Source organism: Telmatherina bonti (assembly GCF_933228915.1).
Source record: "Telmatherina bonti genome assembly, chromosome: 23".
Lineage (NCBI taxonomy): Eukaryota > Metazoa > Chordata > Actinopteri > Atheriniformes > Telmatherinidae > Telmatherina > Telmatherina bonti.
In genome coordinates this window covers 21717203-21744793 of record NC_136632.1, presented here as the reverse complement: position 1 = coordinate 21744793, position 27591 = coordinate 21717203, and the positions used below count along the sequence as shown (strand labels likewise).

The 27591-nt window shown below is 42.1% G+C and overlaps 2 protein-coding genes across 3 annotated transcripts in view; one reads left to right on the top strand and one right to left on the bottom strand.

The window, feature by feature from the left end:
* Window positions 1-6514, bottom strand: part of fgd6 (FYVE, RhoGEF and PH domain containing 6) — a 28289-nt gene extending 21775 nt beyond the window's left edge. Inside the window, exons 1-2 of the mRNA XM_079262903.1 lie at window positions 6422-6514; window positions 2631-4635 (exon numbers count right to left, since the gene is read on the bottom strand). Of these exons, the coding sequence (XP_079119029.1) occupies window positions 2631-4635; window positions 6422-6431 (2015 nt within the window). The 5' untranslated portion in view covers window positions 6432-6514. The remainder of the gene's footprint in view (window positions 1-2630; window positions 4636-6421) is intronic.
* Window positions 6515-7974: 1460 nt separating this feature from the next.
* On the top strand, window positions 7975-27500 carry vezt (vezatin, adherens junctions transmembrane protein). Of its 2 annotated transcripts, none has more exons than XM_079263385.1 (12): window positions 7975-8099; window positions 9472-9609; window positions 14749-14838; window positions 14943-15127; window positions 15814-16098; window positions 16724-16870; window positions 17415-17562; window positions 17887-18245; window positions 18375-18568; window positions 20689-20795; window positions 20961-21168; window positions 25413-27500. In XM_079263385.1, exons 1-12 carry the CDS (start codon window positions 8064-8066, stop codon window positions 25928-25930), a joined length of 2415 nt encoding a protein of 804 aa, XP_079119511.1. In that variant the 5' UTR covers window positions 7975-8063; the 3' UTR covers window positions 25931-27500. The 2 variants fall into 2 exon arrangements, with proteins under 2 accessions (XP_079119511.1, XP_079119510.1); XM_079263384.1 differs by having other exon boundaries at window positions 16712-16870.
* Window positions 27501-27591: the final 91 nt, after the last annotated feature.

The window sequence follows — 27591 nt, the reverse complement described above, 5'->3', positions numbered from 1 at the left end:
AGCAAAGTTAGAAACCTCTCCATTGCTGGAGGTTTTTTCACTATTTATTCATTTGCTGCCAGTTATCCCTCAATATATGACACTCCTTGTCTTTGTTAACTCTTATTTTATTTCTAAAATGCTGCATTTAAAGCTTTTGCATCTTTCAAGTGAAGCTATCCACAAAGTCTAAAGCTTTATTTGGTCATTTACTTGGGATAAAAACAACTCTCACGACAGACGATGAGGTTAAGAAGAGGCTAAGCGCCGTGCGAGGGCGGCCGGGTTGAAGAGGAGGAGGATGGTGGTTGCTGGAGGTTTATTTTCCCTGTTCTGGAGAGCAGTGCGGCATTTCTGCGATTCTCAGACATTTCCTGCTACGGCCACTGAAAATAACCCACAGGAAAACAGGCCGACCTGCAGCACATCAATGCTCTATTCAAATCTGACTGGCTGAAAAACAAACTTTCATAAGCATGAAAGCAGAGACGCCGCTCGTATCACCTGCGCAAGCTGTCACCAGAACCGATCCCACACTGCAGCTGTGGGTCACCTGTAATTACAGCGCAGCAGCAGGAGGAGCTAAGTGATGAACAGCGGGTCTGAATGTCAGCCTGAAGCGACTTCTACACATACAGAAGCATTGCTGACGGTATAAAAAGCTTTCTTTTGGTTTATTATTTAAGCAAATATATTGTCTGGTTTTATTTCTCAGTTACTTTACTGTCTGGTAAACGAGAATAAATGCTAATGAGTTGGTAGATTAATAAAAAAAAACAAAAATCAAAACTATGTTTATTATCAACACCTGCTTCCTAAATCCTATACATGTTAGTGCAGACTTCATATTTTGTGGGTTTAGAGTACGGCCTTCTTCGAAGTGGTTTATAATGCCATTCTAATTCATGGTTTTTTTTTACTTCCGATATAGTAAGATTTCAAGACTAGCCTTTGAATCAATCCTTTAATAATTAAAATGATTTATTAAATAAAAATATTAAAGTGGAACTATTATGTGCATTTCAGGCTAATTTATTTTTATTTCTGAGCCCAGAAGGGCTGGGATTGATCGAGTTATTGTCACAAATGGCTTTATTTACTTCAGACCGACCCTCTCTGTAGGCTGTCAGATCAGCCTGCGGGCAAAACGAGTGGATTGAGACTCTTCCGCATTAAGCCCCGCCTCCCGCCACCGCACTACATCGGGAGCGCGCACCGCACCTGCTTTCGCCGTCATTGTAACATCTCATAAACAGAAGGATTAGGCTAATATGAACTCAATAAAAAAACAAAATACAATGTCAACACATAGCATACAGCCCTACATGTTGGAACCTGAATCAGACCAAAAAAACAAAGTGGAAAACAGCAACCCACAGCAACGAATGCAGCAGGATGTCTCTCTTTGGTAAACTCACCAGCCATCGTTGGAAATAACTTTATCCCACGTTTTCCACCCGCCTGATGTATTTGTACATGCCCTTGTTAACCAGTAGAAGGTAACCAATCACCGAACCTTATCCCCCGGGACGTCACAAGGATTTCCAAGTAGAAAAAACTCTCTAAAACGACGCGTTTTTCGTCGCCATGGAAACCGAACGGAGAGAGTGCTGGAACTCAAACTCAAACTCAAACATGGGTTTAGGTGATAAAAAACAGTGCCGTTCACATGTCTGATGAGGATTCAACACTGTAACAGTGTAGAAAGCTCAGAAAACTCCAAATACCATAATAGCACCACTTTAAGCTTTTAATGCTGAAAACAAATGCGTACAGAGATTCCTTCCGATTCTTTGAACCATTCCATTATATTATATAATGTAGATGGTGGGATCTTCAATGTCTGACATTTTAGGTTGATAAACAGTTTTTCTGTAATTTTTAGATGCAACTTGTTTTAAATAAGGAAATCTTTGCCAAATTGTCCACCTGGGAAGCTCTACCAGTGTTGAAGCTCCTTTTGCACCCAGTCATGTTACTGCCATTTAACTGACTTAGATGCCACATGGAGCTGCTTTCTCCATCCTCTGTGACTACAGTTAACATTTTGTGTTTGGACAGTGGCTTTTTACTTAAAGTTTTCCAAAAATGAGAAGACAAAGAGATGAAAATGTGTTTTCTTTCAAGTAAAAGAGAGAAAAACACCCTGGATTTTAGCCAAAAGGCTCATTTTGAGTCAATGTCTCTGAAAATAGACAGATAAAATATCAGAAAAATTTAGAAAGAAACATGTATGTCCTAAAAGCACACACCAGGTTCTCTTAGACCACCATATATACCTATATACATAAACCTGCACATGTTTATACTGCCGATGAAGATCCTAGCTCATTATTATTTCAAATCCCTGCTATGTCTCTGCTCTAATTTCATTTAATTTTTATTTATTTAATTCAAAACAACATCAAAATAAAGACAAAATAAGACTGCCAATTAAATATAGCTTGAATGAAAAGGAGCAGAAAGAAGAGCAATCTTATGATATCTGCCCCTTAATTTCATGATCATCCATTTAACAATATTCACATACAACATCCACTTGTTCCAAAATTTACATTAGATACCCATTACATTCCTTTCTTTTAATAGTTTTAAATCTTAATCTTAATCTTTATCAAAAACAAACTAAATATGCTTAAAAGAGAGCCTACCTCTCATACTCATGGTCCTGGGCTGTGTGATAGGGATCCTGAACCTCGTAGATGTCTGAATCTGCTGCGTCCGGGTCATGTGGCCACCCCAGTCTGGCACTATGAAACGGTAGGTTCATATACTCCGGGATCTCCTCATACAGCGGCACGTTCTCGTACTCCACCGATTCCTCCACTCCCTCTCCGCAGATATCAACCTCTCCGATGCAGCTGTTGGGCCTCTCCAGGCTTTTCTCCCCCCTGTTTGACTCCACACTGGTACAGTCCAGCGACTGCCCCCCCTTGGCCAGCAGCTTTGGCAGCATCTTCACCGACAGCCGGAGCTCCAGCAGCTTGCGGAAAGAGAGGCCCCTCTTCTGCGAGTTGGCCCGGGTTGCCAGGTCAGCGGCAGAGAAGGACTGCGCCCTCTGCTTGCCCCCCAGTGTCGGGGCTCGGCTTTTGGGCGGCATGCTGCTCCTGGTGGGCATCTGTCGGCTGAAAAATGTCACGCAGGGTCGCGTGAATCGCCAGGCGGTTTTCTCCTGAGGAGGCGCAGGCAGCTCCCTCATGGGGGTGTTGGCGTGTGGCGGCGCAGGAGGGCAGATGGAAGGTGGAGGAGGCGCAGGCAGGCTGTGTCGCTGAGGCTTTCTCGGCGGCGCCCTCGGCGACTGCTGCTCTTCAGCGGAGAAGGCCTTCCTGGTGTTGGCCAGGAGGGGTTGACAGCCGAGTTTGATCTGTTTGGGGAGGCTGTGGGCGATCGGGTACCGCTCAAAGTCACCATACCCGTCTTCCTCATCCTCCTCCACCTCTGGACTCACCGTCTCCGGCTGAGTGAGCAGATCTAAAGAGTGGGAGGTGTTTTTATTCAGAGACGTATGAACTGTTCTGTTTAACCGAGGCGAGAGGGAAGTCTGACGGGGAGGCGGTACAGGCGCACCAGTCTCATCATCTCCCAAAGCTGAGTCTTTCAGGGGCGCTTCATCACCCTGAGTGTCCAGTTTGAGCTCCTCGCTCTCTGAACTAAGAGAAAAACCAGCTAGAGTCAGTTTTCCCTCAGCTTCCTGCGTGTCACACCTTTGCTTTTGTTGCTCCACCACCTGGTCCTGGGCAACTCCCTCCACCCCGTCCTGCCTCACCAAGCCTGGCTTTTTGAGCCTACGTGGGTGAGGGACTGGTAGAGGCTTACTGGGAGCAGCAGGGACATGTAGATCAGGGTGAGACCGGATAGGAGATGTTTGTCTTTCTACCTGAGGGTGTTCTGCAGAAGACTCGTGAGGAGTGACACTCGACAAGACGTTGATGCTGCCTGCAACATCGCAGGCTGACTTAGAGTCTGTTACTTCTACTCTTTGGGATTCTGCCTGCACATCCTCTGAGTCGGGCTCACCGGCAGTGATTTCCGAAGCTTTCTCCTGCTCCTCAGTCCGCTGCACCTCTTTGTGTCTCTGTCTCTGAGGTTTATCCCTGGGCCTCTTGGTAACAAGTCCACCTTCACCGTTATCAACAGCTGCACCCTCCTCCTGGTTTTCCTTACTCTCCTGAGGCCCCATCCCAACAAATCCTTCTGTGGAAACCCCGTTCTGCAAAGGCTCTTTGTGAAATTCTCCCCCTGCTTCGGTTGTGTTCCCATTTTCCAGATGATGGCACTGGGAACAGCCCCCATGCCCACATGAGCAGGTGGGAATGATGTAATCCGATTTACGTCTCCTCGTCTCAGATAAAATCCCATTCTTGGAGTTGAGAAGAAGAAGGTTATCATTTAAAGTCTCCTGTAGTTCCTGAGGCTGATTGAGGGATTCAGCTGGTTTGGGTGGTGGGGGTGAAGCAGTGGGAGAGAAAGCTGTGGATCTGGGGATGCATGGCTTGGGGGCAACAGCCGGTTTTGCCCTCTTGAGAGTAGCAGGAGACGGTTGGGAGATCAGTGAGGACTGGGAGAGAGGGCCAGGTTTGGGGGCAATGGGTGGGGGAGAAGGTTTAGTTATGGCAGGGAGTTTAGGTTTAGGAGCCAATGGAGGCTTCTTCACACCTGCACATAAATAAAAAGGAGACAGAAGAATTACAGAGAAGTAAGTAGTTAACTCCCATTAAATGAATCATGTAGCAGCTCAACAAATAAAGCCATGCTTCATCCCCCGCCTCCTCAAATATAAGCACAGACAGCTGCAAGCGGGAGTTTAGGTTCGAGTCAAAGGGCCAATCTGAGGGTCAGCAGGGCAGAACGGAGGGTTTGAGTAATGTGTGAAATGAATTTAGACATCTGAATTAAACTCCCTCTCTTGCAAAATGGCTGGCTGGTTTTAATTATACAGTATTTATTAGATGACTGAGTGCTTGGTAGTGTTATGTCTCACCTTTTACAGCAAATGCGAGGCGAAATGGGATATTTCAAATCATATCATCATTTAAGCATGCGCTCATTCCTGCTCTGGAGAGAGCCTGGCATGTTTGGTATGCCTGGTCCATTGCTTTTTGTTTTTTCTAAAGCTGTACAGATAAGTGATAAGTTTTTTTTTTCCCATGAATTTCCTCCTCATGCTCCAATTTGTCTCTTTGTAAACAATTTAGGTTATCTGTTGATAAGCCCTGACAGTGTGTACTCCTGAGTTTCTATTGATTCAAATAATGTTTATGATACTTCTAACAAGTAAATCTGAAATGTACGGTTTTATTTTCCATAAACATGGAATTAGAGGAGGAATTGAGGACAAATTCTGAGTCCCAATGGGAAATTTCCCTGTTAAATAAATAAAAACAGGGGGGAAAAAACGGCCTCCCACTAATAAAATACAGTGATACAGATTGTAGGCCATATTTTCCGCTCTCCTGGCTCAAAGTGTTGGCTGGCCGACACCACGAGAAGTGGAGTCATCGAGCGGATGTTTCCGAAAAGGCCAACAACTAAAAACTCCCTCTGCGCGTGCCGCTCTGCCTGCGCGAGCCCCGTTAAAAAAAAAAAAAAAAACCAAACAGACAAATACAACAGTTTCCTGGTTAAAAACACATGCAACTCAGTAATAAGTCAGTAATTAGTGTTTTGTTCTGCTCGCAAAGAGTCACGGTTCAATTCGTCAAAATGCCTCAGTTGGAAAACTAAAACTTTCACCCAAACTAACGTGGACGGCGCTGGGACAGCCTCCAACGCCAGCAGGATACTCTTCATTTCTGTTTTACAGAATTTGCTGGCATATGTCAACATCCCCATTCAATTCATAAAACACGTCTTTACAGATTAACAATCCTAGAAATGAGCGAATAACCTTAAAAGTATCCCCTAAAGGAAATGGGATCTTTCTAGAAATTCACCCCATGTATTTACAACTAAACATAAAAATTAAATCGCATTTGGTGAAATAAATTCTCCATGTTAATCCTAGCAAATGTTAACTGTTGTATTTATTTATGTATTTTATAAACATGGTGGTTTGATAGAGAGTCCGTCTTGTTGCGTTAACAGCAGGACAGATGTTTCAAGACAAAGGATTTAACCCCCTCCAGCTGCAACACAGTTATAAACAAGCACAACGGACATTTTCACTGAAAACTATGATTACGTTTTCACAGAGCAGTGAAACTGAGGTTAAAACAGCTCACTTTCATATCTTTTGAAGGCTGTTATTAAGAAAAACTGTAATTAACTGTGGCTGGGTAAAAATAGAGGGATGCTATCGGCTGTTTCCACGTTGGAAATACTATGTCCTCCAATTTACAATGCATAAACTAATACAAGTATTTGTGTTAAAGTTAACTATCCACGACAGGATCTTGCACAGCAGGATTTTGCTCGGATAAATGAGCTCCTACACGATACAAACCTGTGCTCATGACTCCCGACTGGTTCCTTTCTCCATGAGTAAATTTACTTTCAATGGAAATGCGATAAAATCCGCCTTTTCCCCTCTTTCGACACCATTGTCAAAGTAAAAATCATTTCAAGTGGAAAACAAGTAAATCCATCGCTCTCGTTCATTATATCTCCAACAGATACATGGATAAAATCTGTCCACCAGTTACTTTCCCCATTTTTCGAAGTTTTCAGCCACGGTGCTTTTTTCCCCCAGCAGTTTATGACAAAGTGGGATACAACTAACAAGGAACTTCCGGTTATTCAATCACAAGCAACTCTATTGTCATTAAGCTATCTTTGTTTCATCAAGAAAGTATATTCGGAAGGATTATGACACAGAAACATCCAGAAAAATTAAGAAAAGATATTTGCCTCATCCAGTTATTACCAAAAACCAAAGGAGTATCATTCAAGATCCTAAATTAAATCTACCCGTCTAACGACAACCTACATGGAAAATTATGCGGATTCTGTGAAAAAGAAATCGAAACAACAGAGCACTTTTCTTTTTTATTGCAAATGTGTGTGTAATTTTTTGTGTAATCTCAAAAGAGAAGAACTTGGAATTTCTTGTAAACAACCTGATCCTGTTGGCCCTACATTTTATACATCAATATAAATATGCTAGAACTAAGCCCCACATCAATGGATGGAAAAATGACCTCAGAACTTTCACAAAATTTCTTCAAAATATGAAAACAACAAATCCCCAAAGACTTTTTTCCCTTGATGGACTTGTTCATGTTACTAGACAGAGACTTCTAATAGATTTCTTTTGTGTGTCTGCGTGTGTTTAGGCTCTCATTCCTATCAGACTGCCTTGTTGTAATTGACCTCAACACCTGGTAAATGTATACGTACACTGTACACGTACATGTACACTGTTGTTTATTTTTAAAAAAAAAGTCTTTGTTTCATTGGAATGTGGTAAAAAGTACATAAAAGAAAGCAGGTTCTGTGCTTGGAGCCACAAGCTGATGAAGATGATGGAGGATTCTTCACACTCTCTTCACAACACAGTGATGAAACAACAAAGTGTGTTCAGTGAGAGGCTTCTTCAGGTCCGATGTAAGACTGAAAGATACAGAAGATCATTCCTGCCAGAAGCCATCAGCCTCCAGAACAAGACCTCCTCTAGTTAATTATTACCTACTACAATGTTGAAATTCCCTTTGGGGATTAATAAAGTATTTTTCTTTTTTTTTTTTTTCATTCATATGCGAGTATCAATCTATATTCTTAATTGGAATAATATCTAAATGAATATTTTCATGACAATTATCATCAAACAAAAATTTAGAAAATGTTGAACGTTTTATTTTGAAAGTACTTTCTGGTAAATTTGCTATTACTTTTGTTAACTTTATGCTCCATACACTCGCACGGCTTTCACACACTATTGCGTCTCATGACCACCTGGGGCGCTCTAAGCAAGCCGCGATGACGTTTCGTCTATCCGCGAAAAAGTGGTGGCGCGAAAGGCATTGTGGGAATTGCAGTTTAATCCGAAGTTTAGCTTCCAGCTAACTATCAACTTAACCCATGTTCCTGACTACTGTCACCTCCAACTTCAGAATGCTAAATGAGCTGCGTATCGATGGCGGACAGCAATGACTGAGGAGTTTGATGAAGATGTGGTATTTGAGGTAAGTCTTAGCGCTCTTTTTGGTATTAAAACTTACTACAGATGCTTTGTCATACCGCTTGAGTTCTGCGATAAATATAGGCGCTACATTCATTAACAAAAGCTAGCTTAGTGAAAGCTAGGAGGCGTGCTAGCGTCTCTAAAAACAGCCAATTGCCTGTTGCAGTGCTTTGTTTCTTTAAAAGAAAACAGCACAAAGGGAAAAGGGAGGTAAATCCACATATTTGGCTGTTTGCGTAGTGTGTTTCTGCCAAGGAGCTTTGTTGGTCATGAGAGGGGCTGAGCTGTGCTAGTGTGCGCACTGTTGTTGGCATTTCATCATCACTGGACTGATACTTAGAGGTGGGGTGGAGATGATCACGTCCAATGCGTCGGTTCTGAAAAATGACACACTCACCCAGAAACGTTGTTACATCTGGATGCTGACAACATGAAAATGCACGTAAGTGATGCATGTTTTGTTCATGGAGCAAAGTGGGGATGAAGTTTATTATGATAGAAATATGAGATGCTGTTGTGCAGGACCAAAACACACAAGAGATGCTCAGTGATATTTTCCCAGCAGCTGGAGAAGATATGGGTTAGTCATTTTCTGGAAAAAAAAAAAAAAAATCTATCTTCTAACTCAGGGATCCCCAACCCTGGTCCTGCAGGTTTTCCACCTGACTCAGACATTGACAAGCACATGTACATGTCTGCTAAATACATTGATTTGAATCAGGTGTGGTGCAGCGGGGACACTTGGAAAACCTGCAGGACACCGGTCCTCGAGGACCAGGGTTGGGGATCCCTGTTCTTACTGCATGACGGATTTGGATCTATGCTTTCCTTGTTCAGCACTGCCAGTGTTTATTCCTTTCTAAGAATAAATGTATAATAACATAACTCATTTATGAATGTCTTGTTTTGAAACAGGAAAGGAAAATTTAATACAAAAACAGGTGCTGAAGAGTGTCAAACTACAGTTAACTATGTCATCCTTTAAAGATCCACAGCATTCTCCATTAAAAAAGAAAGTTAGCTTTCAAAGATATGGGCTGGAGATAATTGGAGTCAAGTCTCAACTTCATTCAGTGAATCCTGAAGGAAAGTTGACCATCCCAGCAGATCAGCTTTGCTTTGCTTTGGAATCTGGAATTTCCCAGTGTGGAACAAATAAGGGTTTATCTCTTCTTGTCCTAATGTTATCAGAGTTGGATCATCTTTGGTTTCACTCAGGACAAAAACAGGAGGATTGTCATCTCAACCACAACCAGGACTGATGACCTATCTTCATTCATCTGATGCTATATTTTTCACCCTCCTACTTCTTTTCTGTAATTCCACCACAGCAGCTCAGTATGTTTCATGATCTCTGTTTTCCTTTCCTGCAGAACTCTCCTCTTTTCCAGTACCTGCACGACCTAGGACACACAGACTTCGAGGCATGTCCAACAGCATCACAGGAAGAGGAATATGCCGGGCAAGAGGGAGACCTCGCCTCTGCTGGCGAAGATCCTCAGAAAACCTCAGTGAGTTTCCATCATCCTTCAAGCAAATACCGAACATTATTGTCTTATCAGATTAAAAAGAACTTCCAGGTTTAAGTGAAACATTTAGTTTTGTGCTGTGAATCAGAAGTTTATACCATCTGATCACAAGTGAAACAAAAGAATTAACACAAAAAAAAGAAACACATTTAAGCATGTGACAAAAATAGCATAGTTCACAAATCAGTGTCTAAAACTCCAAATATTTCATACATGCAGTAATCAGGATTCACCCAATCCTCAACCAGATGGTTTGTCCCATTAAAGGAAACACTTCTGAGCAAAAATGTACCAGGTATCTGCTATTTTCTGGATGCATACTAATTAATTATTCACTGTTATCATTTCTGTTCATGTATTTGTTTTTCCCAAACTTTTTTTTTTAAAGGATTTTTTGGTCACTAATAGTGGCTTTTATGATACAGAAGCTTGTCAGGAAAGGGTTCACAGGGGAAAAAGGGGGATGTGTAGCAAAGAGTCAAACCTTTAACCTTCAGGTTTTAAATTCATTCATTCGTTCATTTTCCAAACCACTTAGTCCAACTCAGGGTCGCGGGAAACTGGAGTCTATCCCAGCAATCAGCAGGCGAGAGGAAGGGTACACCCTGAACCACGCCAGGCCATCGTAGAGGTTTTAAATTGTTACTTAAAGTTGATCACAAAGCAGCCATATAATTGATAAAGTACTAATGTTTAAAGTTAAAATTACTTATGAAAAGTTACGTCTATACAATAAAATCACGGTGGTTCTCCATAACACTTTCTTTTAATCAATAAATCTGTTAATTTAGATGTAAGATTACAGAAAATAATCAAGAAATTGACATTCACCTTGATTATTTTCTCCACCAAACATTCGATAATCCAGAAAAATGTTACATTTATTCCCATTAAAGACAAATAAAACCAGTAAATGCTTATCTTTCAGTGAATGGAAGCTGTACCTGGACCTTTTTTCTTATTTATTGATTTAAATGTAACATTTTCCAAAGCTGCAACTTCTTCATTGCTATTTATTGCTTTGATTTCATCTGTTTACCTGTTTTCTGACATTTTATGGACCAGTGATTCATTAAGAAAACAATCTGCAGACAAGTACATATAGAACTGATTCTATAAAACTGATCCATGAAAATGAGTATATATGCAGTATGAGTGCAGTTAACTTGAACTCCTCCTTAGCATCCCTAACAAAGGGAGGTGTGATGGTGGTCCAGGCTTGTGTAATCAGCCAAAAGTAATCAATCCGACTGCTGACACATATTGGCACACGGTCACCCTCAGACTTCTGTGTGAGCTGTTTGTGCGTGTTACTTTGATCATACACAGTAAACACAAACATGGAAAGAGCTGCTTCCTGCATGCAGATACAGGTACTTCATTATTATTTTCTATAATATGACTTTTTAGAATGAAAGCTCTTCTTCTCCATTACCTCTCTACTTCGCTTTGGCTCTGATTTTAGAGATAATGCAATAATTACTGTCTGTTTCTGTGAGCATCCTCACATAATCTCCTAATACTGTCATGTGTATGCTTGTTTTTAAGTGCAATATAAGCATTAAAAGTTGTTGCTAGTGACTGTAGGTTACAACAACCTGTGATTTAGTCAGACAAGGAATGCGTCCTGAGAAGCTCGGTGTCACATGACTCAGCTTCCCCTCGTTCAGCCTCTTCTTTGCAGTGGTGACCTGTTGTGTTTGCAGGAACTTTCCGTGTGTGTCATGCTTCCTCCCTGGTCTGTTGTTGTTTATAAGGAGTTAAGAAGGATGCAGTTCAGGCAGCAAAGCTTTCAGGTCGTCCCTCCGTGAGACATTTCCTGAAACGACGTGGCTGAGGCACAAAAACGCCTTACTCAGAGTAAGCCCTCGCTGTTGTTTCCAGAAAAAGGCAGATTTTTAAGATCAAGGCGTACTTGGAGGCCTTTTTTTCTTAATGTTTGCAACAAGTGTTAATGCTGGTTTTAATTTCCCTGCCAAGTTCTCCCCTACCTTGTTGCATCTTGTGGCATCTTGTCTGCAAAGTCTAAAACAGTAAAGAGACCTAAGATAAGGTGAGATGTCATGAATCATTTCTCTGTTTATTGTATCACATTCACCTAAATTAACATATTATATAACCTCTATATATGAACTAATCACATTTGCTTGTTTAAGTTGTTCATGTTGCTGTTAAACTGTTAAAGCAAATTAGTCTGACGCAGACTTGCTTTCACAGCTGAGTTTATCACATATCGCCTCCTCCCAGTGGGTACGGTGTGAGCCACTACATTAAAACCACTGACAGGAAAAGTGAAACACGTTGTTTAGTTATAAATGTTCTGCTGGTTCGGCTTGAAGCTCTGAATTGTGCTGCTCCAAACTGCTCCGGTGCATCAGTCTGGTTCCTAATCCCTCAGATAGCGACCAGATTGATGCACCGGAACGAGCTTATTTCACAGAGGCCCCTAACCCAAAACCCACAGGACCTATAGAAAAGATCTGTTTACCCGTCCCAGTGCCAAACACCACAGGATACTTTCAGGGGTCCTATGTTGGGCCATGGACAAACCTCCAGGGGAGACGGGGTTTCTGGGGGTGTCATACTGTGGCACATTTGAGTGTTTGTCTTTGGGTTTAGTCCTGTGGGTCGTGGACAGGGGGTTAGAGTGGTACAGCTGCTTGTCATGTGGCTTAATGGTCAGTGGTTCGAGTCCTGCTCTCTGCACTACTGCAGCCCCTGTGGACTGGTCCCCAGCCCAGATAAATGCAGAAGGTTGCATCAGGAAGGGCATCTGGAGTAAAAACATGTCCCGGACGACGTTTTGCTGTGGTGACCCCTTCAATAAGGGACAAGCTGAAAGGCAAACAACAACTGGGTCGTGGATATAACATCAGAATATCACATTTTCTAAACAGAAGAAGGATTAAATGACTAATAATAATAATAAAATTAATAAATAATTAAACAAATTAAATAACATTAAACACCCCACTGATGCTTTTCTTGTTTTTTTGAGTTGCACAAATACATGAAAAAAATAGTTAAATATGTCAAAATTTACTTTTAATGAAGTTATAAATTCATTTCAATCCAGAAAACCAAAGAATAAATGAAGCTGAAACATAGTACATACACGGGAATGTACAGGATTGCCAAAAAATAACAAACATTTACATGTAATTACAGTATGATATTATCTCTGATAAATGTCAAGCAAAACAAGATCAGAGCGGTTTTATAACGGATGGTTCGGGCGACGTCCATTTGTTGTCAGAGTCCCCCAAATCTGGATTTTACAAGGTTAACTGAGAAATGTGGGTTCCTCTCAGTAACTTCAGTAAATTATTGTGCAAATAAGTTTTTATTAATGATTAGATTAATAGAAGACGTTGCATTGTACAAGTAGACTAAACTATCACTATACTCTGGTTGCCATTAAAGACAACTTCAGTCACAAGTTATCGTTTCTTATGTTCCCAGTTGGTTTTTAAAAACAAAACTCATTTAATAACATTTATCAGAACATTTGGGTGGCTTTTTTTAGTGCTTATTTCTATTAACCTCTTAAAGTCTTGCAATTTACATATTAAAAGTGTTTTCATGGACAAAAACTTGTGGACAAATTGTTTTGCTGGATCCTTGCTGATATAACAGGAGAGTTTTTGTTACAGTAAGTATAGCGTGGCTTTAACAGATAAACTGCATTTGCATCTGGTCCAAAATAAGTTCTCACAGACTCTGTAGTTATTATTGTAGCTTGAAATGGTATACATCGTTAAATGTTCAGACTCTTAGCTGTTCAATGGTGTAAAACGTGTAAATACTTGGGTTGAGTAAAATACATATTTATTTGTGAAATGACATCTGGGACCAGTGGGTTAAATATACACCAAAAACTAAAATATTCACTTTATTATTTAATTATTTATTATTTATTTATTATATAAAAGCAAAAATTAACCACTGAAAACTCACATTTCAGAATCTAGAGACAGTAGATTTAGTACCACATCTTCCAGAGTACTTCAGTTTACTGTCATGTGTGTTTTTGAGGCCACATCAGTCTGGAAGCTGCAGTATTCCCTTCTTACAGCAGAATACTGATGAGTATCGATAAGCCTGAGTACTATCGGTCATTGTTTCCGCTTGATATCTGCTAGGATTATCCCTTCTGATACTACAAAGGAGACTGAATGGAGTTGTGGCCTACTTCAGTGGCAAACACACGCATTGTTGTGTGAGTTCCCCATCCCGAGGCTCAGTCTCCAATCAGAAATCAATACGACTGCAGCCTGTAGGCTAATGGCATGTGTGCTGTACCCCAACTAGAAAAGAGGTCATCTTGCTGGCTGCTTAGTCTGGATTAGTGGATCTGTTGTACACACACTTCAAATGTAGTCTTTTGTCCTTGTTTTTAATACATTTATTTGTTTTTACCTGTATTAATAGCTTCAGCTTTAACACGCAGCGTCTTTCAACACGAGCTCTGTTTTCAACAAGTATTTTTCTGATGCCTCTAAACACTATAAGCAGATTAAAGTCACATAAATCCTGCTCACAATCAGCCATTACACTGTAAGCTTTTTCCCCCCTTCTTTTTTCCTCTTTCAGTAAAACTTTGCAATATTTTTGCAAAGCCTGAGCTGTTATGCATCCAAACGGGAATAAAATGTAGATCTTGGTGGCGATCATATCTCTCTGGCTGTTTACATTGGGAGGCCCTGAAGCTGCCACTGCAGACTCTTAGGAAGCAAGAAATAAAACAGAAGCTTGTTGATGTACTGACATGTTCTCTGGTAATAAAAAAAAAATCCATCACCTTGAGATGCTTGGCTGCTTTTTAAAGGATTCAAATGAGTCTTATTTATTCAGAAAATGTAAATGTTTGATTATAAAATCTGAGCATGAATTCAGCTAAATGAAGGAGTGATTTGTGGTATTTGCGCCACAGACCTTAACAAGTCTGTGAGCGTTTCACAATCAGGCATTACACACATTGTTGTTGCCTGAAAGGCTTTGTTTCCTGGGATACTCCTTTTGAGCGCGAGTGAGTCTGTTCACTTGTTGGACTTATAGCTCAGGGAATCACACCAAACATCGATGTGATTGATTTAAGAATATTTTCATTTAATTTGTCAGGGAGGACGCTTATGGAGGTTGGCTGAGACCTTGTGGACATGGAGCCATTTTCACCAGGCAGCTGCATCTCATAAGCTGGAGCAGCAGCTGGTAAGTAGCCTACAGGGAAAACTGGCACAGAAAACCACTTGTTTTTGCTATGTTTTATTTCTTTTTAACCTCATTTTGCTGCATTTTCCCCCGCCTTCTCACAGGACGGCATGTTTGGCCAGTACTCGGTGAGATGCATCCTGGACCAGGACGTCCTGCTGCAGGAGGACGTGGAGCTCATCGAGCTGTTGGACCCAAGTCTGCTCACCTTCGGTTCATCACCCTCTGGCTCCCCCAGCCAAACAAACACCCTGCCCAGGCCGAGCCTCATCGCCAGGCCCTCCTTATGGTACGTTGCTATAAACACATGGATGCAGAATGAGTGGAAAGATGAATTAAAACACTTGTAGGAAAAATTTAAAGTGATGATTAAATGTGCAGATTTTGATCTTATTTAATTTTTAGAGCTCTTCGGTGTCTGCTTTTAGGTTTTCTCTGTCCACTTTAAGACCGCATGACTGTAAATGATCAGTCCAAACTTAATTACCTGAAGTTGAACGCTTTAAGACTTTCATCCTGGATCTAATTTTCATGCTATGCATGGCACAAATAACTGCAGCACAGAGCTGCTTTGCTGAGTTCAGAGTTAGGGTCAGGGTTTTATGTTTACATTATGCTGTCTGATGTCTAAACCAAAGAACGTCTGAAGTTGTGACACAAATTCCCGGTTTGTGACTGACCACAGTGACAAATTGGCAGTTTTCCTGTGACTGCAGTTACTTTCTACAACCCTGACACAGCTGTGTGAGGGTAAACAGTGTGGCTCAAATTAGAATCCTTAACACAGGGTCACATGCAAGCAAAATACTTTAAAAAAAAAAAAGAAACAGGAAACTTTAGTTTCTTTCAAACAACGAGCTGCTTCTGTACTTCCCATGTCTAATAGATTGATAAAGTCATGTGACAGTTATTCCCCCTAATCCTAAAATATTTTTCCACTTCTGAGAAGTTAATTATCATTTCCTCCTCTCTCAGGGATGGTGCAGGGCTGGTGGTTCTGGCTGCAGTGCTGCTGGGAATTTTCTCCTCATCTGAAGGCCTCGGGACACTCGCTGCTGCTCCGTGGGGGCTGGCCCTGCTTGGCTGGGGGGGATTGAGGGGGATCACTCTGTGGAGACGGGGCCGTATGCAGAGAGCCGTCCACAAAAGGGCCATGCAGCTTCAGACTCTGGTCCAAAACAGCAAGACTCTGACTGGACTGTCACGTAAAGCTTTGCGCCTGGTGCAGGAGACTGAGGTCATCTCCAGAGGGTTCACCCTGTAAGTGTTTGCTCCTTTTACACCAAACTACACTCCACCTCACCCCACATAATTTATATTAGTCACTTCTTTCTTCACCTGGTTGGGTTTATTTTGGGCTGATGTTTGTGTGTCTTTAGCACTTCCATAAAAAAAAAACAGTCTTTCCATCATTATATCCATGAATAATTCGGTACTATAAAAGAAAAGGTGTAATAATGCAGCTCATATACAAGCCTCAGTTAGCAGCTAGTTAGCTTGCTTTGCATAAAGGCTGGAAAACTCTTGGCCTGGTTTTGTCCCCATGTAACACAATCCACCAACATTTCCATCCTTAGGTTCTTGCATGAATGAAACTACACCCATGGGTGGGATTTTGTTGTTCCTTTTGGACTGATCAGGGCTGGCTGTTTTCACTGTTTTCAATCTTTGAGCTAATCTAAGCTAATCGCCGGGTTCCTATTTACCTTCTGTCCTTTCACATCTTCCTGTTCATGTTGATGCGTCAGTGTGGCATTCACATCTAGATGTGTTGTCTTTTGTGTTGTCTTTGTTGATGTGGCGTTCGGTGTTGTGTGTGCCCCCCTGCCTCTTCGGGACGTCTCCACAGTTGTATCACATTTCACTTGTCAAGTTTGCTCGACAGGGTGAGTGCGGCGAGCTCCTTTAGCAGGGCGGCTCCAGGGGTGGTGCCACGAGGGCAGCAGCTGATCGGACTGAGGAAGGCGTTGTACCGGGCGCTCCGTTCAGCCTTCAGAGCCTCTCGCAGGGCCACCTGTCACATGCTCAAGGCATATCCTTTCATTGAATAATATTCAATTAGTAATTATTCATTATTAATTAGTTATTAATTATCAATTAGGTCAATCATTCAATTAAAAAATATTTTATGTTTTTTGAAGATGTATATTCACCCCTTATAGAGGAATATACACATATTATGTATTTGCAGATCAGTTTCTAGTTTTCTTCATCTGTTTGTTCAGTCTTTATTCGTTGTTGTGCTGTTGTTTGTTTGTTTGCTTGCTTGTGTTCTCATATCATATTTAATCACGTTTGGTCCATGTGAGCACATGCATGTCCGAAGCGCTTGAACATTAATTGAGGCGCAAGAAAAGTCTGATTCTTTGTTGACAGTTCAGAGTTGAACATTTAAAGCAGCAATGCTCAACTTCCTGGTTGTAACGCCCACCTATGAGAGATTTGTGCATGGACTCTTGAACCATCAGGAAAATGTATAAAAATCCCTCTAGAGTCTTCTATATAAAACATGTGACACATCTTCCATGCATTTGTTCTCATCACTTAAGAGCTTTGCATCTTTAACGCCTCCTAACGTTCCCTCTGAACTCTGAAATCGACAATGTGACCAACTACGTTTGCGCAGTGCCTCTGAAGGAGCTGGGGCTTGGCCTGGGGATCGAGCACCTGGGCGACGAGCAGGCTCAGGAGCTGACGGATGACTACAGCCTTCCTGCCCTGAAGGTGTGGCCTGAGGCTTAAACTTGGAAGTGCAGGGAATGAAATGAAAAGGCAAAGTCCAGAGATGTAGAATGTGCAGGAAAGAAAAGGAAATGCTCAATACGATCAACCTGGCTATTACTCTGCTTTTAAATTGTCTCTGCTGATATTCGTGTTTATTTTCTCAGGATTTAAATGGAGCAAAAGCTCATTCATGTACAGGAAACTTTATGCTTTGATTACAGCTTAAAGGCAAAAGACCTCCAAAGACAAAAAAGAAGAAAGAAATAGAAGATTTAACTTAAAAAAAATGCTTTTGTTGAGTTGCTGTCTTTTTTTCTTCTGCAGATGCTGTTCCAGTTGTGGGTCGGGCAGAGCTCCGAGTGTTTCCGTCGGCTAGCTCTTCTCCTCTCGCCCCACCGAATAGAGGAGCCGGAGGAGGCCGGACCCCAAAGAGAGGCCTCATCTCCTCCTCCTCCTCCACTGCACCAGTCCGTCGGCGCTGTGACTGAGCCCCTCCATCAGGCTATCGCCACCTGTCTCAGCGAAGTTCAGCGAAGCTACGATTTCCACCGGCACTTTGAGATTCAGCCGAGGACGACGGGCTCCGACAGGATGGGACGAGCCAGGGAGAAATGCCGAGAGCTCAACACCCTGCACACCTCCATCCGAAGCCTTCAGCTGCACCTCAAGGCGCTGCTCAGCGAGTAAGGAGACACACAAACACCCTCTTGACCTCATTTCACACCTCTTTTAAGAGGAGAACAAGATTTTTTTTTTTTTTAAAAACTAAAGCATTACTCTCCATAATTAAAATTTATCATTGATTAAATCAGGATGATCATCCTGGAGGATGATCTCGAGAAGCTGATGGTATCCAAAGAACTGACGGAGCTGACACTCGAGGGCTACCAGGACCTCAGCGACCGGCTGCACCAGCTGCAGCCGCACATGCAAGCCAGTACCGGCTGCTGGGAGGACACCATCAGCCAAGTGGAGCGCATGCTGAGACGGGTCAACACCTGTCCAGGTGAGCAATGTTCAACCCAAACATACATGTAATTCTTCCTCATGTTTACATACTTTTGAATGCGCTGTTTATCCCCTCCAAAGGCTCACATGCTGTAAGATGTGAAACAGAAAAGGCCTCCTTAAGTAGTGCGATTGTTTCATATGACTGAGGACGTATTTTTAGCTCAGATCTCTTCCTTCCTTTAACATGACCTAAGAATATTTCCAGGCATGGAGGAAGTAGTTCCACCTTAGTGGACGAGAAGACATGGACCAACCTGAGCAACGCTGTCAGTATTTACCAAGTTGTTGAGGTCATTTCTTGTTTTTTTTTTTCCTTTGGGCCTTTAATCTGAACCTTTTTATAAAAAAAACATTAATCTGTGTCTGAAATGCTCATTTGAATCCAAACCATTTCAAATGAATCGAGCCAACAACTCTTCTTCAGTAACATGCTCCCTGTCTCTCATCGTCTCCATGCTCCTGCTCTGAGAGGGAGGTTTCTATAATATTCTAACACCTGAACTCTGTATTGAAATAAAATATAGTGGTGGTTTTAGCCAGTGCTTTAAGTGGAACAAAATAAGTGGTGCTACTCCCTTAATGACTTGCTGTCAGTTTGTCATGCAAATAAGGGACAAAACATGGGTGGTACTTTTATGTATTGATCCATATATTAATAGTTTTATTGCACAGAAATTACAAAAAACAAACACAGCAAGTTCTAAATCAAATCTACATTTGCTAAATTCAAAGTGCCATGGAGACACTTTTATGAATTTCAAGCCTCATTGCATGGACATTAAAAAGTAATAATGAAAAGTAAATACATAAACTTAAAATTCATTCACCCTTTTATGCATGAATTAATAAAAAAAAAAAAACAATGAAACATTTTTTTTAAATGCAGTATTTCACCTCTGCAAAAATGCAATGATACTTTTTTTTTGTTAATTAGTGATATTTAGAATTTTTTATGATTTATTTGAATGTACTTTACAAAATAGTTATAAAATAACATATAATCATAATTATATCATGTAAATCTTCTATGAAATATAGCTGTATAATTTTCTTTTCTTATTTATCACGAAGGCAAAGTTGTGTAATTTACATTAGGTTTAATTATATCATATATTTATTTATTCTTCAGTGAGTGGAAATGGATTGGATGACTCACTAACATCAACTGAAGTGGTTTAGTTACAAAAATACCGTCCTTATTCATCAATATGCAAGAAAAAAGCTTGTTAATAGGTGCCCACTACAGGGTCACTATGCATGACAGGGTTAAAAGCAAAAAAAGTTCTACTTTTAGACTTAATTAGCTTATTACCAGACTAATTTAACAGTGTATTACTATTACACTTTTCCTCTATGAAATGTTTTTTCACAGCATTAAGCCTGGTCCATGCCTCTTAGCAATATTATCTTATCTTTAATCTAGAAATAATCTTCAGAAACTCAAAATACTGACCAGACATACACTTAGTTTGCAGCATCTGACCTTCATTGTCTGGTGTAGTAAATGACTGTTAAGTCTTTTTTTTTCTCCACTTTTCCTCTCATTCAAAGCACGTCCACTTCAGTGTAAACACAGAAGCGAGTGAACAACGTGACGTGCGGCGTGACGTTGTGGGCTACAGCAAGCGTTGTGTGTCTAAACCGGCCTTAACAATACATTTCTTTTGAGGCGACTTTTTATTAAAATCAACACATATAAGCTGTGATATGTGGTGAAGTCGTAGGAGGGTATACTGATTGCTGAAGAAAGCCGGTAAAAGTCTCGGTATGCACTATACGCTGTAAAAAATAGTCATGGTATGCAATGGGATAGAATTTGAAAATGCCAGTACTGTGTAACGGAAGCATGCCGGCCCACTTAAAGCACTGGTTTTAGCTCAACTGGTTGAGCTGCCGCTCCTAAACTCATCAAATCCTGGCCTGGGCCCCCTTCATATCATTCCAAGGTTTCTCTGACCCCGTTTCCTGTCAAACCACTCTCAGATGAAGGCCACTAGAGGCCAAAATACGAAAAAATAAGTCTTATGACTCATGCAAAATTAATAATACAATTTTAAAACTTGAGATTTTTCCCTGGCTTTCTCACAGTGAACTCACAGTACATAATCTTTATAGGAAATGCTGAGGGCCAGGAGCAGTGCACGCCACCTCCGCCTGAAGTTCCTGCTCCTCCTCCATCCTACCCCTTGATCCTGGACAGAGACCCTGTGCCAGAGGAGCTGGTAAGATCACATGTCCATCTTTCAGCCGATGACCTGCATGCCATGTGGCTCAAATCAGAAGCTACTTAATCAGAATCGGCTGCCATGAAATACGTTCTGAAAAAAAATGACAGGAATTGCAGTGATTCAGTTTTATTAGCATGTCTCTCTGTTTCATTCGAGCAGGAATGGGAGGCCTACGTGTCCGACTCAGACTCTGACGGGGAAGGCAGAGGGTCATGGTCGGACATGTTGTCTCCGGAGGAGCGGGAACACCAGCGGAGGGAGAGGGAGGAGTCTCGCCGCGTCCTGTCAGAGCTGAAAGCTGTTCTGGGCTTCCGCGCGTCCGAGGGGGAGAGGATGAAGAGGAAACAGCTGCTGTTCAATGACCAAGGTCTGGGCGGGTGTTGCAGATATTCGAGGAATGAGGCAGATTTCTGCTGAAATGTCAGGCTCCGTGTTTCTGCTTCAACTCAGGATGACAGTCCACTAAATTTCTCTGTACATTTGTTGTGGTAAATTCATGCAAAGAGATGTTAACAGTGCAACGATGTGAGACCCCGCAGCCAGACGGATTTAGCCAAACTGGTCCAAGTTTTTTTACAGCCTACATCCCATCTCACTGACAAATTTTTACAGAAACAGCAAACATGGGTTATTGATGAAAAGCAGCCATTAGCCAGCTGCTTGTTTATGTGCAGAATTCAACCAATGGTCAAAGCTCCTTCTCAGCTGCCTTTCCGGTGTTCATTTCAAAGAGCAGGGAGGATTTTGTGTTTTGGGGGCTGGATGTTTTTAAGCCTTTCTCAGACTCAATTATGCCAGTGGCAGAAAAGGACGACGTTAATTTGACGTGGCAGAAGGTTCATTTCAAAGAGCCATCAGTCTCAGCCAAAACTGTCTGCAAAAGAAAGTGTGTGTGTGTGTGTGTGTGTGCGTGTGCGTGTGCGTGTGCGTGTGTGTGTGTGCGCGTGTGTGTGTGGTGGATTTAAAGGAATTCTCAGGATGTGATTGGATGGATTATCTGTCCATCATAAGAGAATATCCACCGGTAAGATTAATGAGGCACAGCTGTAAGGCTCTGCTGCACAACCACCCTCTTTCCCATTTAGCACCCATGCTTTTCCTTTTTTCATCTTCGTCCTGAAATATCTACCAGAGAGGGGGGAGAACAGGCACACGGAGAGAGGAGGTTATGACGGGCATTAAACAAAATGATACATCCTTGCTTTAAATTCTCATTTCAACCCATCACAGTTTGATAAGTTAAAAGCTGCATTATATAATATTTTAGCTGTAACTCACCTGGAACTGGATAGTTTGTGACAGCAAATTCCATCCATCCATCTTCCGTCGCTTATCCAGGGTCGGGTCGCGAGGGCAGGAGCCTAAGCAGAAAAGCCCAGACTTCCCTCGCCCCAGTCACATTTGCCAACTCTGCGGGGGGGATCCCAAGGCGTTCCCACGCCAGCCGGGAGATATAATCCCTCCAGCGTGTCCTGGGTCTTCCCCAGGGTCTCCTCCCAAAGGGACGTGTCTGGAACACCTCACCAAAGAGGTCCAGGAGGCATCCTGACCAGATGCCCGAGCCACCTCAACTGGTTCCTCTCGATACGGAGGAGCAGCGGCTCTACTCTGAGCCCCTCCTGGATGACTGAGCTCCTCACCCTATCTCTAAGGGAGAGCCCGGCCACCCTGTGGAGGAAACTCATTTAAGCCACCTGTATACAAGCCGCCACCTTATCTTTGTGGAGGGGTTTGTGTGTCCTGAAGATCCTAGCAGCTATGTTGCCGGGGGCTTTCTGCCCCTGGTAGGGTCACCCATGGCAAACAGATGTCTCGGGGAGGGACCAGACTAAGTTCAGCTCAAAGACCCCTCTGATGATGACGATCATGGGCATAAATGTTCCCTTGCCTGAACGCTGGTCACCGGGGTCCCGCTCTGGAGCCAGACCTGGGGGTTTGGGCACGAGAGCGAGCATCTGGTGGTCGGGTGTTTGCCCGTGGGACCCGGTCGGGCTCAGCCCGAAAGGGTTACATGGGCCCCACTTCCCGTGGGCTCACCATCTGTGGGAGGAGCCGTAGGGGTCGGGTGCAATGTGAGCTGGGTGGCAGCAAGAGGTGGGGGCCCTGGCGGTCCAATCTTCAGCTGAAACTGGCTCTAGAGACAGCACATGCATTTAATTTAAATTCACCTTACAGTTATTGAAATGTTATTTCTCGTTTTCTGAGCTTCCTACAGTGTTATAGTGTTGAATACTCATCAGACATATGAGCGTTGCAATATTTTTTTTCACCTCAACACATGTTTCCGTTTTCAGCACTCTACATTCGGTTTCCATGGTGACAAAAAGAATTGGTTTAAGAGTTTTTCTACTTTGAAATTTTAGTGACGTCCCGGGGGAGGGACTCAGTGATTGGTAATCTTCTCTAGGTTGTGCACGTTCACGAGAAGAAAGCCACGCCCACCTTCACTGCTCAGTATAACTGCTCCTAGCAGTTGACCAATCGGATGCAGCCTGCAGGACATAGGGCGGAGCTTTCTCTATTGGCTTGTTTCAGGCAGAACAGAGAAAGCTGATCTGAGAGGATCAATACAAAATGAATGAAGGGGTTTGTGAAAAATGCTGGATTATTTCTTGCCCTTTTGGACTTGCATACTAAAATAAATTAGACTAAAATGTGCATCATAGAGCCACTTTAAACGTGGAAACTCAAAAATAATACCACAAAAGATAAACTAGTGTGTCCTCTTCTTCCTCCTCCTGGTTCATTTAAGGAAATTGAGGCTTTTAAAATATTTGGCGGTGAATAATTTCCATGTCACATGCAGGAGGATGGCAGAAAGAGGAATCAAGGAGGCACAAATTAAAGAAAGCCTTTAGTTGGTGAAGAGGATCTGCCGTCACTGCCTGTAGATTCTTACATGAAGCGATGATTGGACCAAGCTGTTATGCTTTAATAACAAATAAAAAGCTTTGATAGATTCTCTTTGATTTGTGTCTCACAAATCTGGGAATCCAGCTCACTGGTTAAAAAAAACACTTATTTGCCAAACCAAGGCAAAGAACCAGAAGCAATAAAAACCTTTGTGCTGTTCTTTGTCCAGCCGCCAGCGTCTGGAAGAACGACACACCACAAACACAAGGTTCATTATCTGCCTATGATGGACAGTGTACCTTTGTGCAAGAAGATGTAGCTCACCAGCGGGCAGGGGGCAGTAATACACACATACATAATAAACAGATTTTAGGTGGGGAAATAGCAAACAAAGTAGTGTTTTTCTTTTTGTTTTCAGTAATGTCAAACAGAGTTGTTATGTCTTCAGTCATTAACATTCAAGAGGCAGATGTTACGCAGCATTTCATATGTACCCTGTCAGCTTGATGGAGGCCCCAGGCATAATGGATACATCACTCCTTCCTCCTCTCGTCTTACCCTGAACAGGGTTAATCTGGACTTGTCAGACCACATGACCTTCTTGCATTGCTCCAGAGTCTGATATTCATGCTTCTTAGCAAACTGAAACCTTTTTCTTTCACTGATTAGTGGTTTTCTTATGGCTACACAGCTGTTCAGTCACAATCCCTTGAATTCCTGGGAAAAGACTTACATTCCCAGTTAAACATAACCCTGTTGTTTACTGGTTTGTTTGGTTTTTTTTATTTTATTTTATTTTACAATTTAATTTCACCAAAGGTTTAAGGGATCACTGTCATTCAAGATTATTTATTAACCACATTTCTTCCTCAAAGAGGTTTCCCCGCTATCCTTCCAGTTTTTAACAATGGATGCTTCCTTTGCTTCACTCCAGTAATTTTACCCTGATGAAACGGGTACACATCTTTTTCATGATCACATGCTGCGTCCGCCATCAGGGTTGTTGAAGAAATGAGAAACATCAGATGAGGTTCAGTTAGGTGATGATTTAGGATTTTCTTTCTTTTGGACAAGGTGTAAAAGAAATCTGAAAATCACTCCATTGTTATTACTTATTAGCATTAATCTGATTAAGCACCAGCAAATCACACTATTTCCATTACTGGAAAGCAGTGATGTTAATGATAAAGAGCTTAAACAGATTCTTGTTTCCACTGGCAAAACAGTCTTGTATTTTTGGTTATTTTCTTTTTTGTATTTCATATATTCATTCATTCATTTTCTGAACCGCTTAATCCAATTCCGGGTCGCGGGGAAGCTGGAGCCTATCCCAGCTGGCTTTGGGTGACAGGCAGGGTACACCCTGGACATCTCGCCAGTCCATCGCAGGGCCACACAGAGAGACGAACAACCACTCACACTCACACTCATTCCTAGGGGCAATTTAGAGTAACCAATTAACCTAACATGCATGTCTTTGGACGGTGGGAGGAAGCCGGAATACCCAGAGAGAACCCACGCATACATGGGGAGAACATGCAAACTCCACACAGAAAGGCCACTGACTGAACCCCCCACCCAGCCAAGGATCAAACCAGTGACCTTGCTGTGAGGCCACAGTGCTAACCACTGCGCCACCATGCAGCCCCTGTATTTCATATAGAAAAATAAAATGTTTCTGAAACAAGGTTAAACTTAATGTTACAACAAGACATGTTTCTTTAAAAAGATATCCTGTTCCTTTCTTTTTGTTTTCAGCTGCTGTGTCGCCTTCAGTTCTTGCTGATGGTTCTGGTTCTGCCACGGAGCCAACTTCTGTGGCTGCAGCAGAAACTGGCAGCGAAGAGGAAAACCACCTATCGGAGCACTCTGCAGGAAAGGAAGGGGAGGAAAAAGACGGGAGGGTGAGGCCTGACCTCTTTGCAGACCCTATGACGGAGTTTAGCTGCGGCTCTGAGAAAGAGGAGTCAGGAGGAACCTCAGTCTGCAGTAGAGGAGGGGGAGGAGCGTCAGAGCTGCACCAGTATGACGGGGAGGAGGGGGACGACCAGAATGGCCTGGACTGCTTCCTGAAGCCTAAAGTCCCCGCCATCTCTGTGATGGACAGACTGACAGAGATGCACGGCTCAGAGACGCTCAGTTTCAGCTCCGCCCTCGCCGCACAGGTCGCCGCCCGTTCACACTCGCTCATCAACATGGAAGAGCAGACGTTTGGAGATGATGAAGATGAAGACGAGGAGGAGGAGGATTGTGACAGAAGAATTTCTGAGACATAAAACCTGCTGCTTTCACAGAGCAGAGACTGGTCTTCTGTTAGCGATGGGTCTGTGTTACACCTAACTGCATATTATATGGAGGTATTTTAAACACACTCTTATTACCTCTCCGTCCATGTTACCGTTACTGTACATCAAACACTATTCTTACCACTCTCTTGCTGTTAAACTCAGGTACCAGAACCACTAAAACGAGCAGATAGTCCTCAGTTTACCCAATGATAACTTCATATTGTCAAACAATTATAGTTTTTGAGAAGATTTGGAAGAAACACATGATTATTATCATCATGACATACATGTTGGATGATTGTTTACAAGGAAAAAACACACACAATTCCCTCCAGTCTGAGTTACTGGCAAATTCTCTGTGTTCAGACCGAAAATTGATTTCACCACAAGATTGTTTGTCTTTATTGTTCTGAGGTTCGTGTACCTACTACATGAATTATATGAGCCTCCAAAACAGGCTCTTAAATCACCACAAGGCCGCAGGTATTGTCTAAAATGACTTAAGTGTTCCCACAGGTCGTCACAAGGGACGGCTGAAATGCCCACTACATCCTCTGGAAACCTTTTCCATGTTTTTAACGCTTGATCCAAAAAAATAATAAGAAAATTCAACTTTTTTAAAACTAAACTTTTTTTTTGGCCCTTGAACAAAATGTATAAATAAATAGATAATTTGCATATATTATTACTATGTGAGGTATACTGTAAAGGTTACCCACCAGGGGGCAGGAGACAGGAATTACATTGCAAACAACAGGATTTTGAACAAAGTTTTTAACCATAAAGTGATGCAATAAGTTTGAGAAACTGAGCGCTAAAAGGTTAAAGAATAAACTGTGAATGTGTTTTCTTTTCTCAGACGAAGAGTCAGAAAGGAATCAGCTTGTAAAAGACTAAAACTGCAGAAAGATTTGGAGTTAAATGAAAGAAAGTAAAAAACAAACCTGATTACGTCCATGTAATTAGAATTCCTGTAATTAGAACTTCCTGTAAATTAAATGCGTTTTGCACATTTTCCAGCTGTATAAAAAATACACAAACATTTGCAGTGAAATTCACTCATATCTGTCTGAGCAGCAAAGCAGAACTCATCTGATTTCTTACAGATACGTGTGAGTGGAAGCTCTGCAGGAAAAGGAAGTTGAATTTTTTTTTTTTTTTTACTATCAGCGTTCTATTTTTGTCTGGCCCCCGTTCAGTCCGTCTCTGTCCCGTCTGATGGGACACAATAAGGGTGATGCAAAGCCATACGTACAGTCACAATCCTATTTCCAGATACATCTGGAATCCACTGTTGTAAGAACAAATCATAAAGTGTGACACAATCTCATTTTGTCAATGTCTGTGTTTACATGGGGGTCGCTCAGCGGAAAGGTTCAGATTGACTTGAATGTAAGGTACTGTGATGAAGTTCAAAATTAAAATAGTGTATAGGTAGGGGATTTTAAAAAAAAAAATGTGTGGGCAGTGTACAAGTTTCAGATGAGGTATCTGACAGTCCTGGTGGTTGCCCCCCCCCCCCTCCTCCTCCACTTCCTGGTCTTTCTTGTCACCATGTTTGCCTTGTCTTGACCCCTCCTGCATTTTCCAGCGTGAAATAAAATACCATTCTGGAAGCGTTCAATGAAGTCTGTCCTCACACTCATATT

Bases quoted from the DNA above. Each gene is read 5' to 3' on its own strand.
- vezt (XM_079263384.1), top strand. From the start codon at position 8,064: ATGACTGAGGAGTTTGATGAAGATGTGGTATTTGAG. The intron at 18,246-18,374 runs GTAAGGAGACAC...TGATTAAATCAG, and splicing joins CTCAAGGCGCTGCTCAGCGA to GATGATCATCCTGGAGGATG. The intron at 20,796-20,960 runs GTAAGATCACAT...TCATTCGAGCAG, and splicing joins ACCCTGTGCCAGAGGAGCTG to GAATGGGAGGCCTACGTGTC.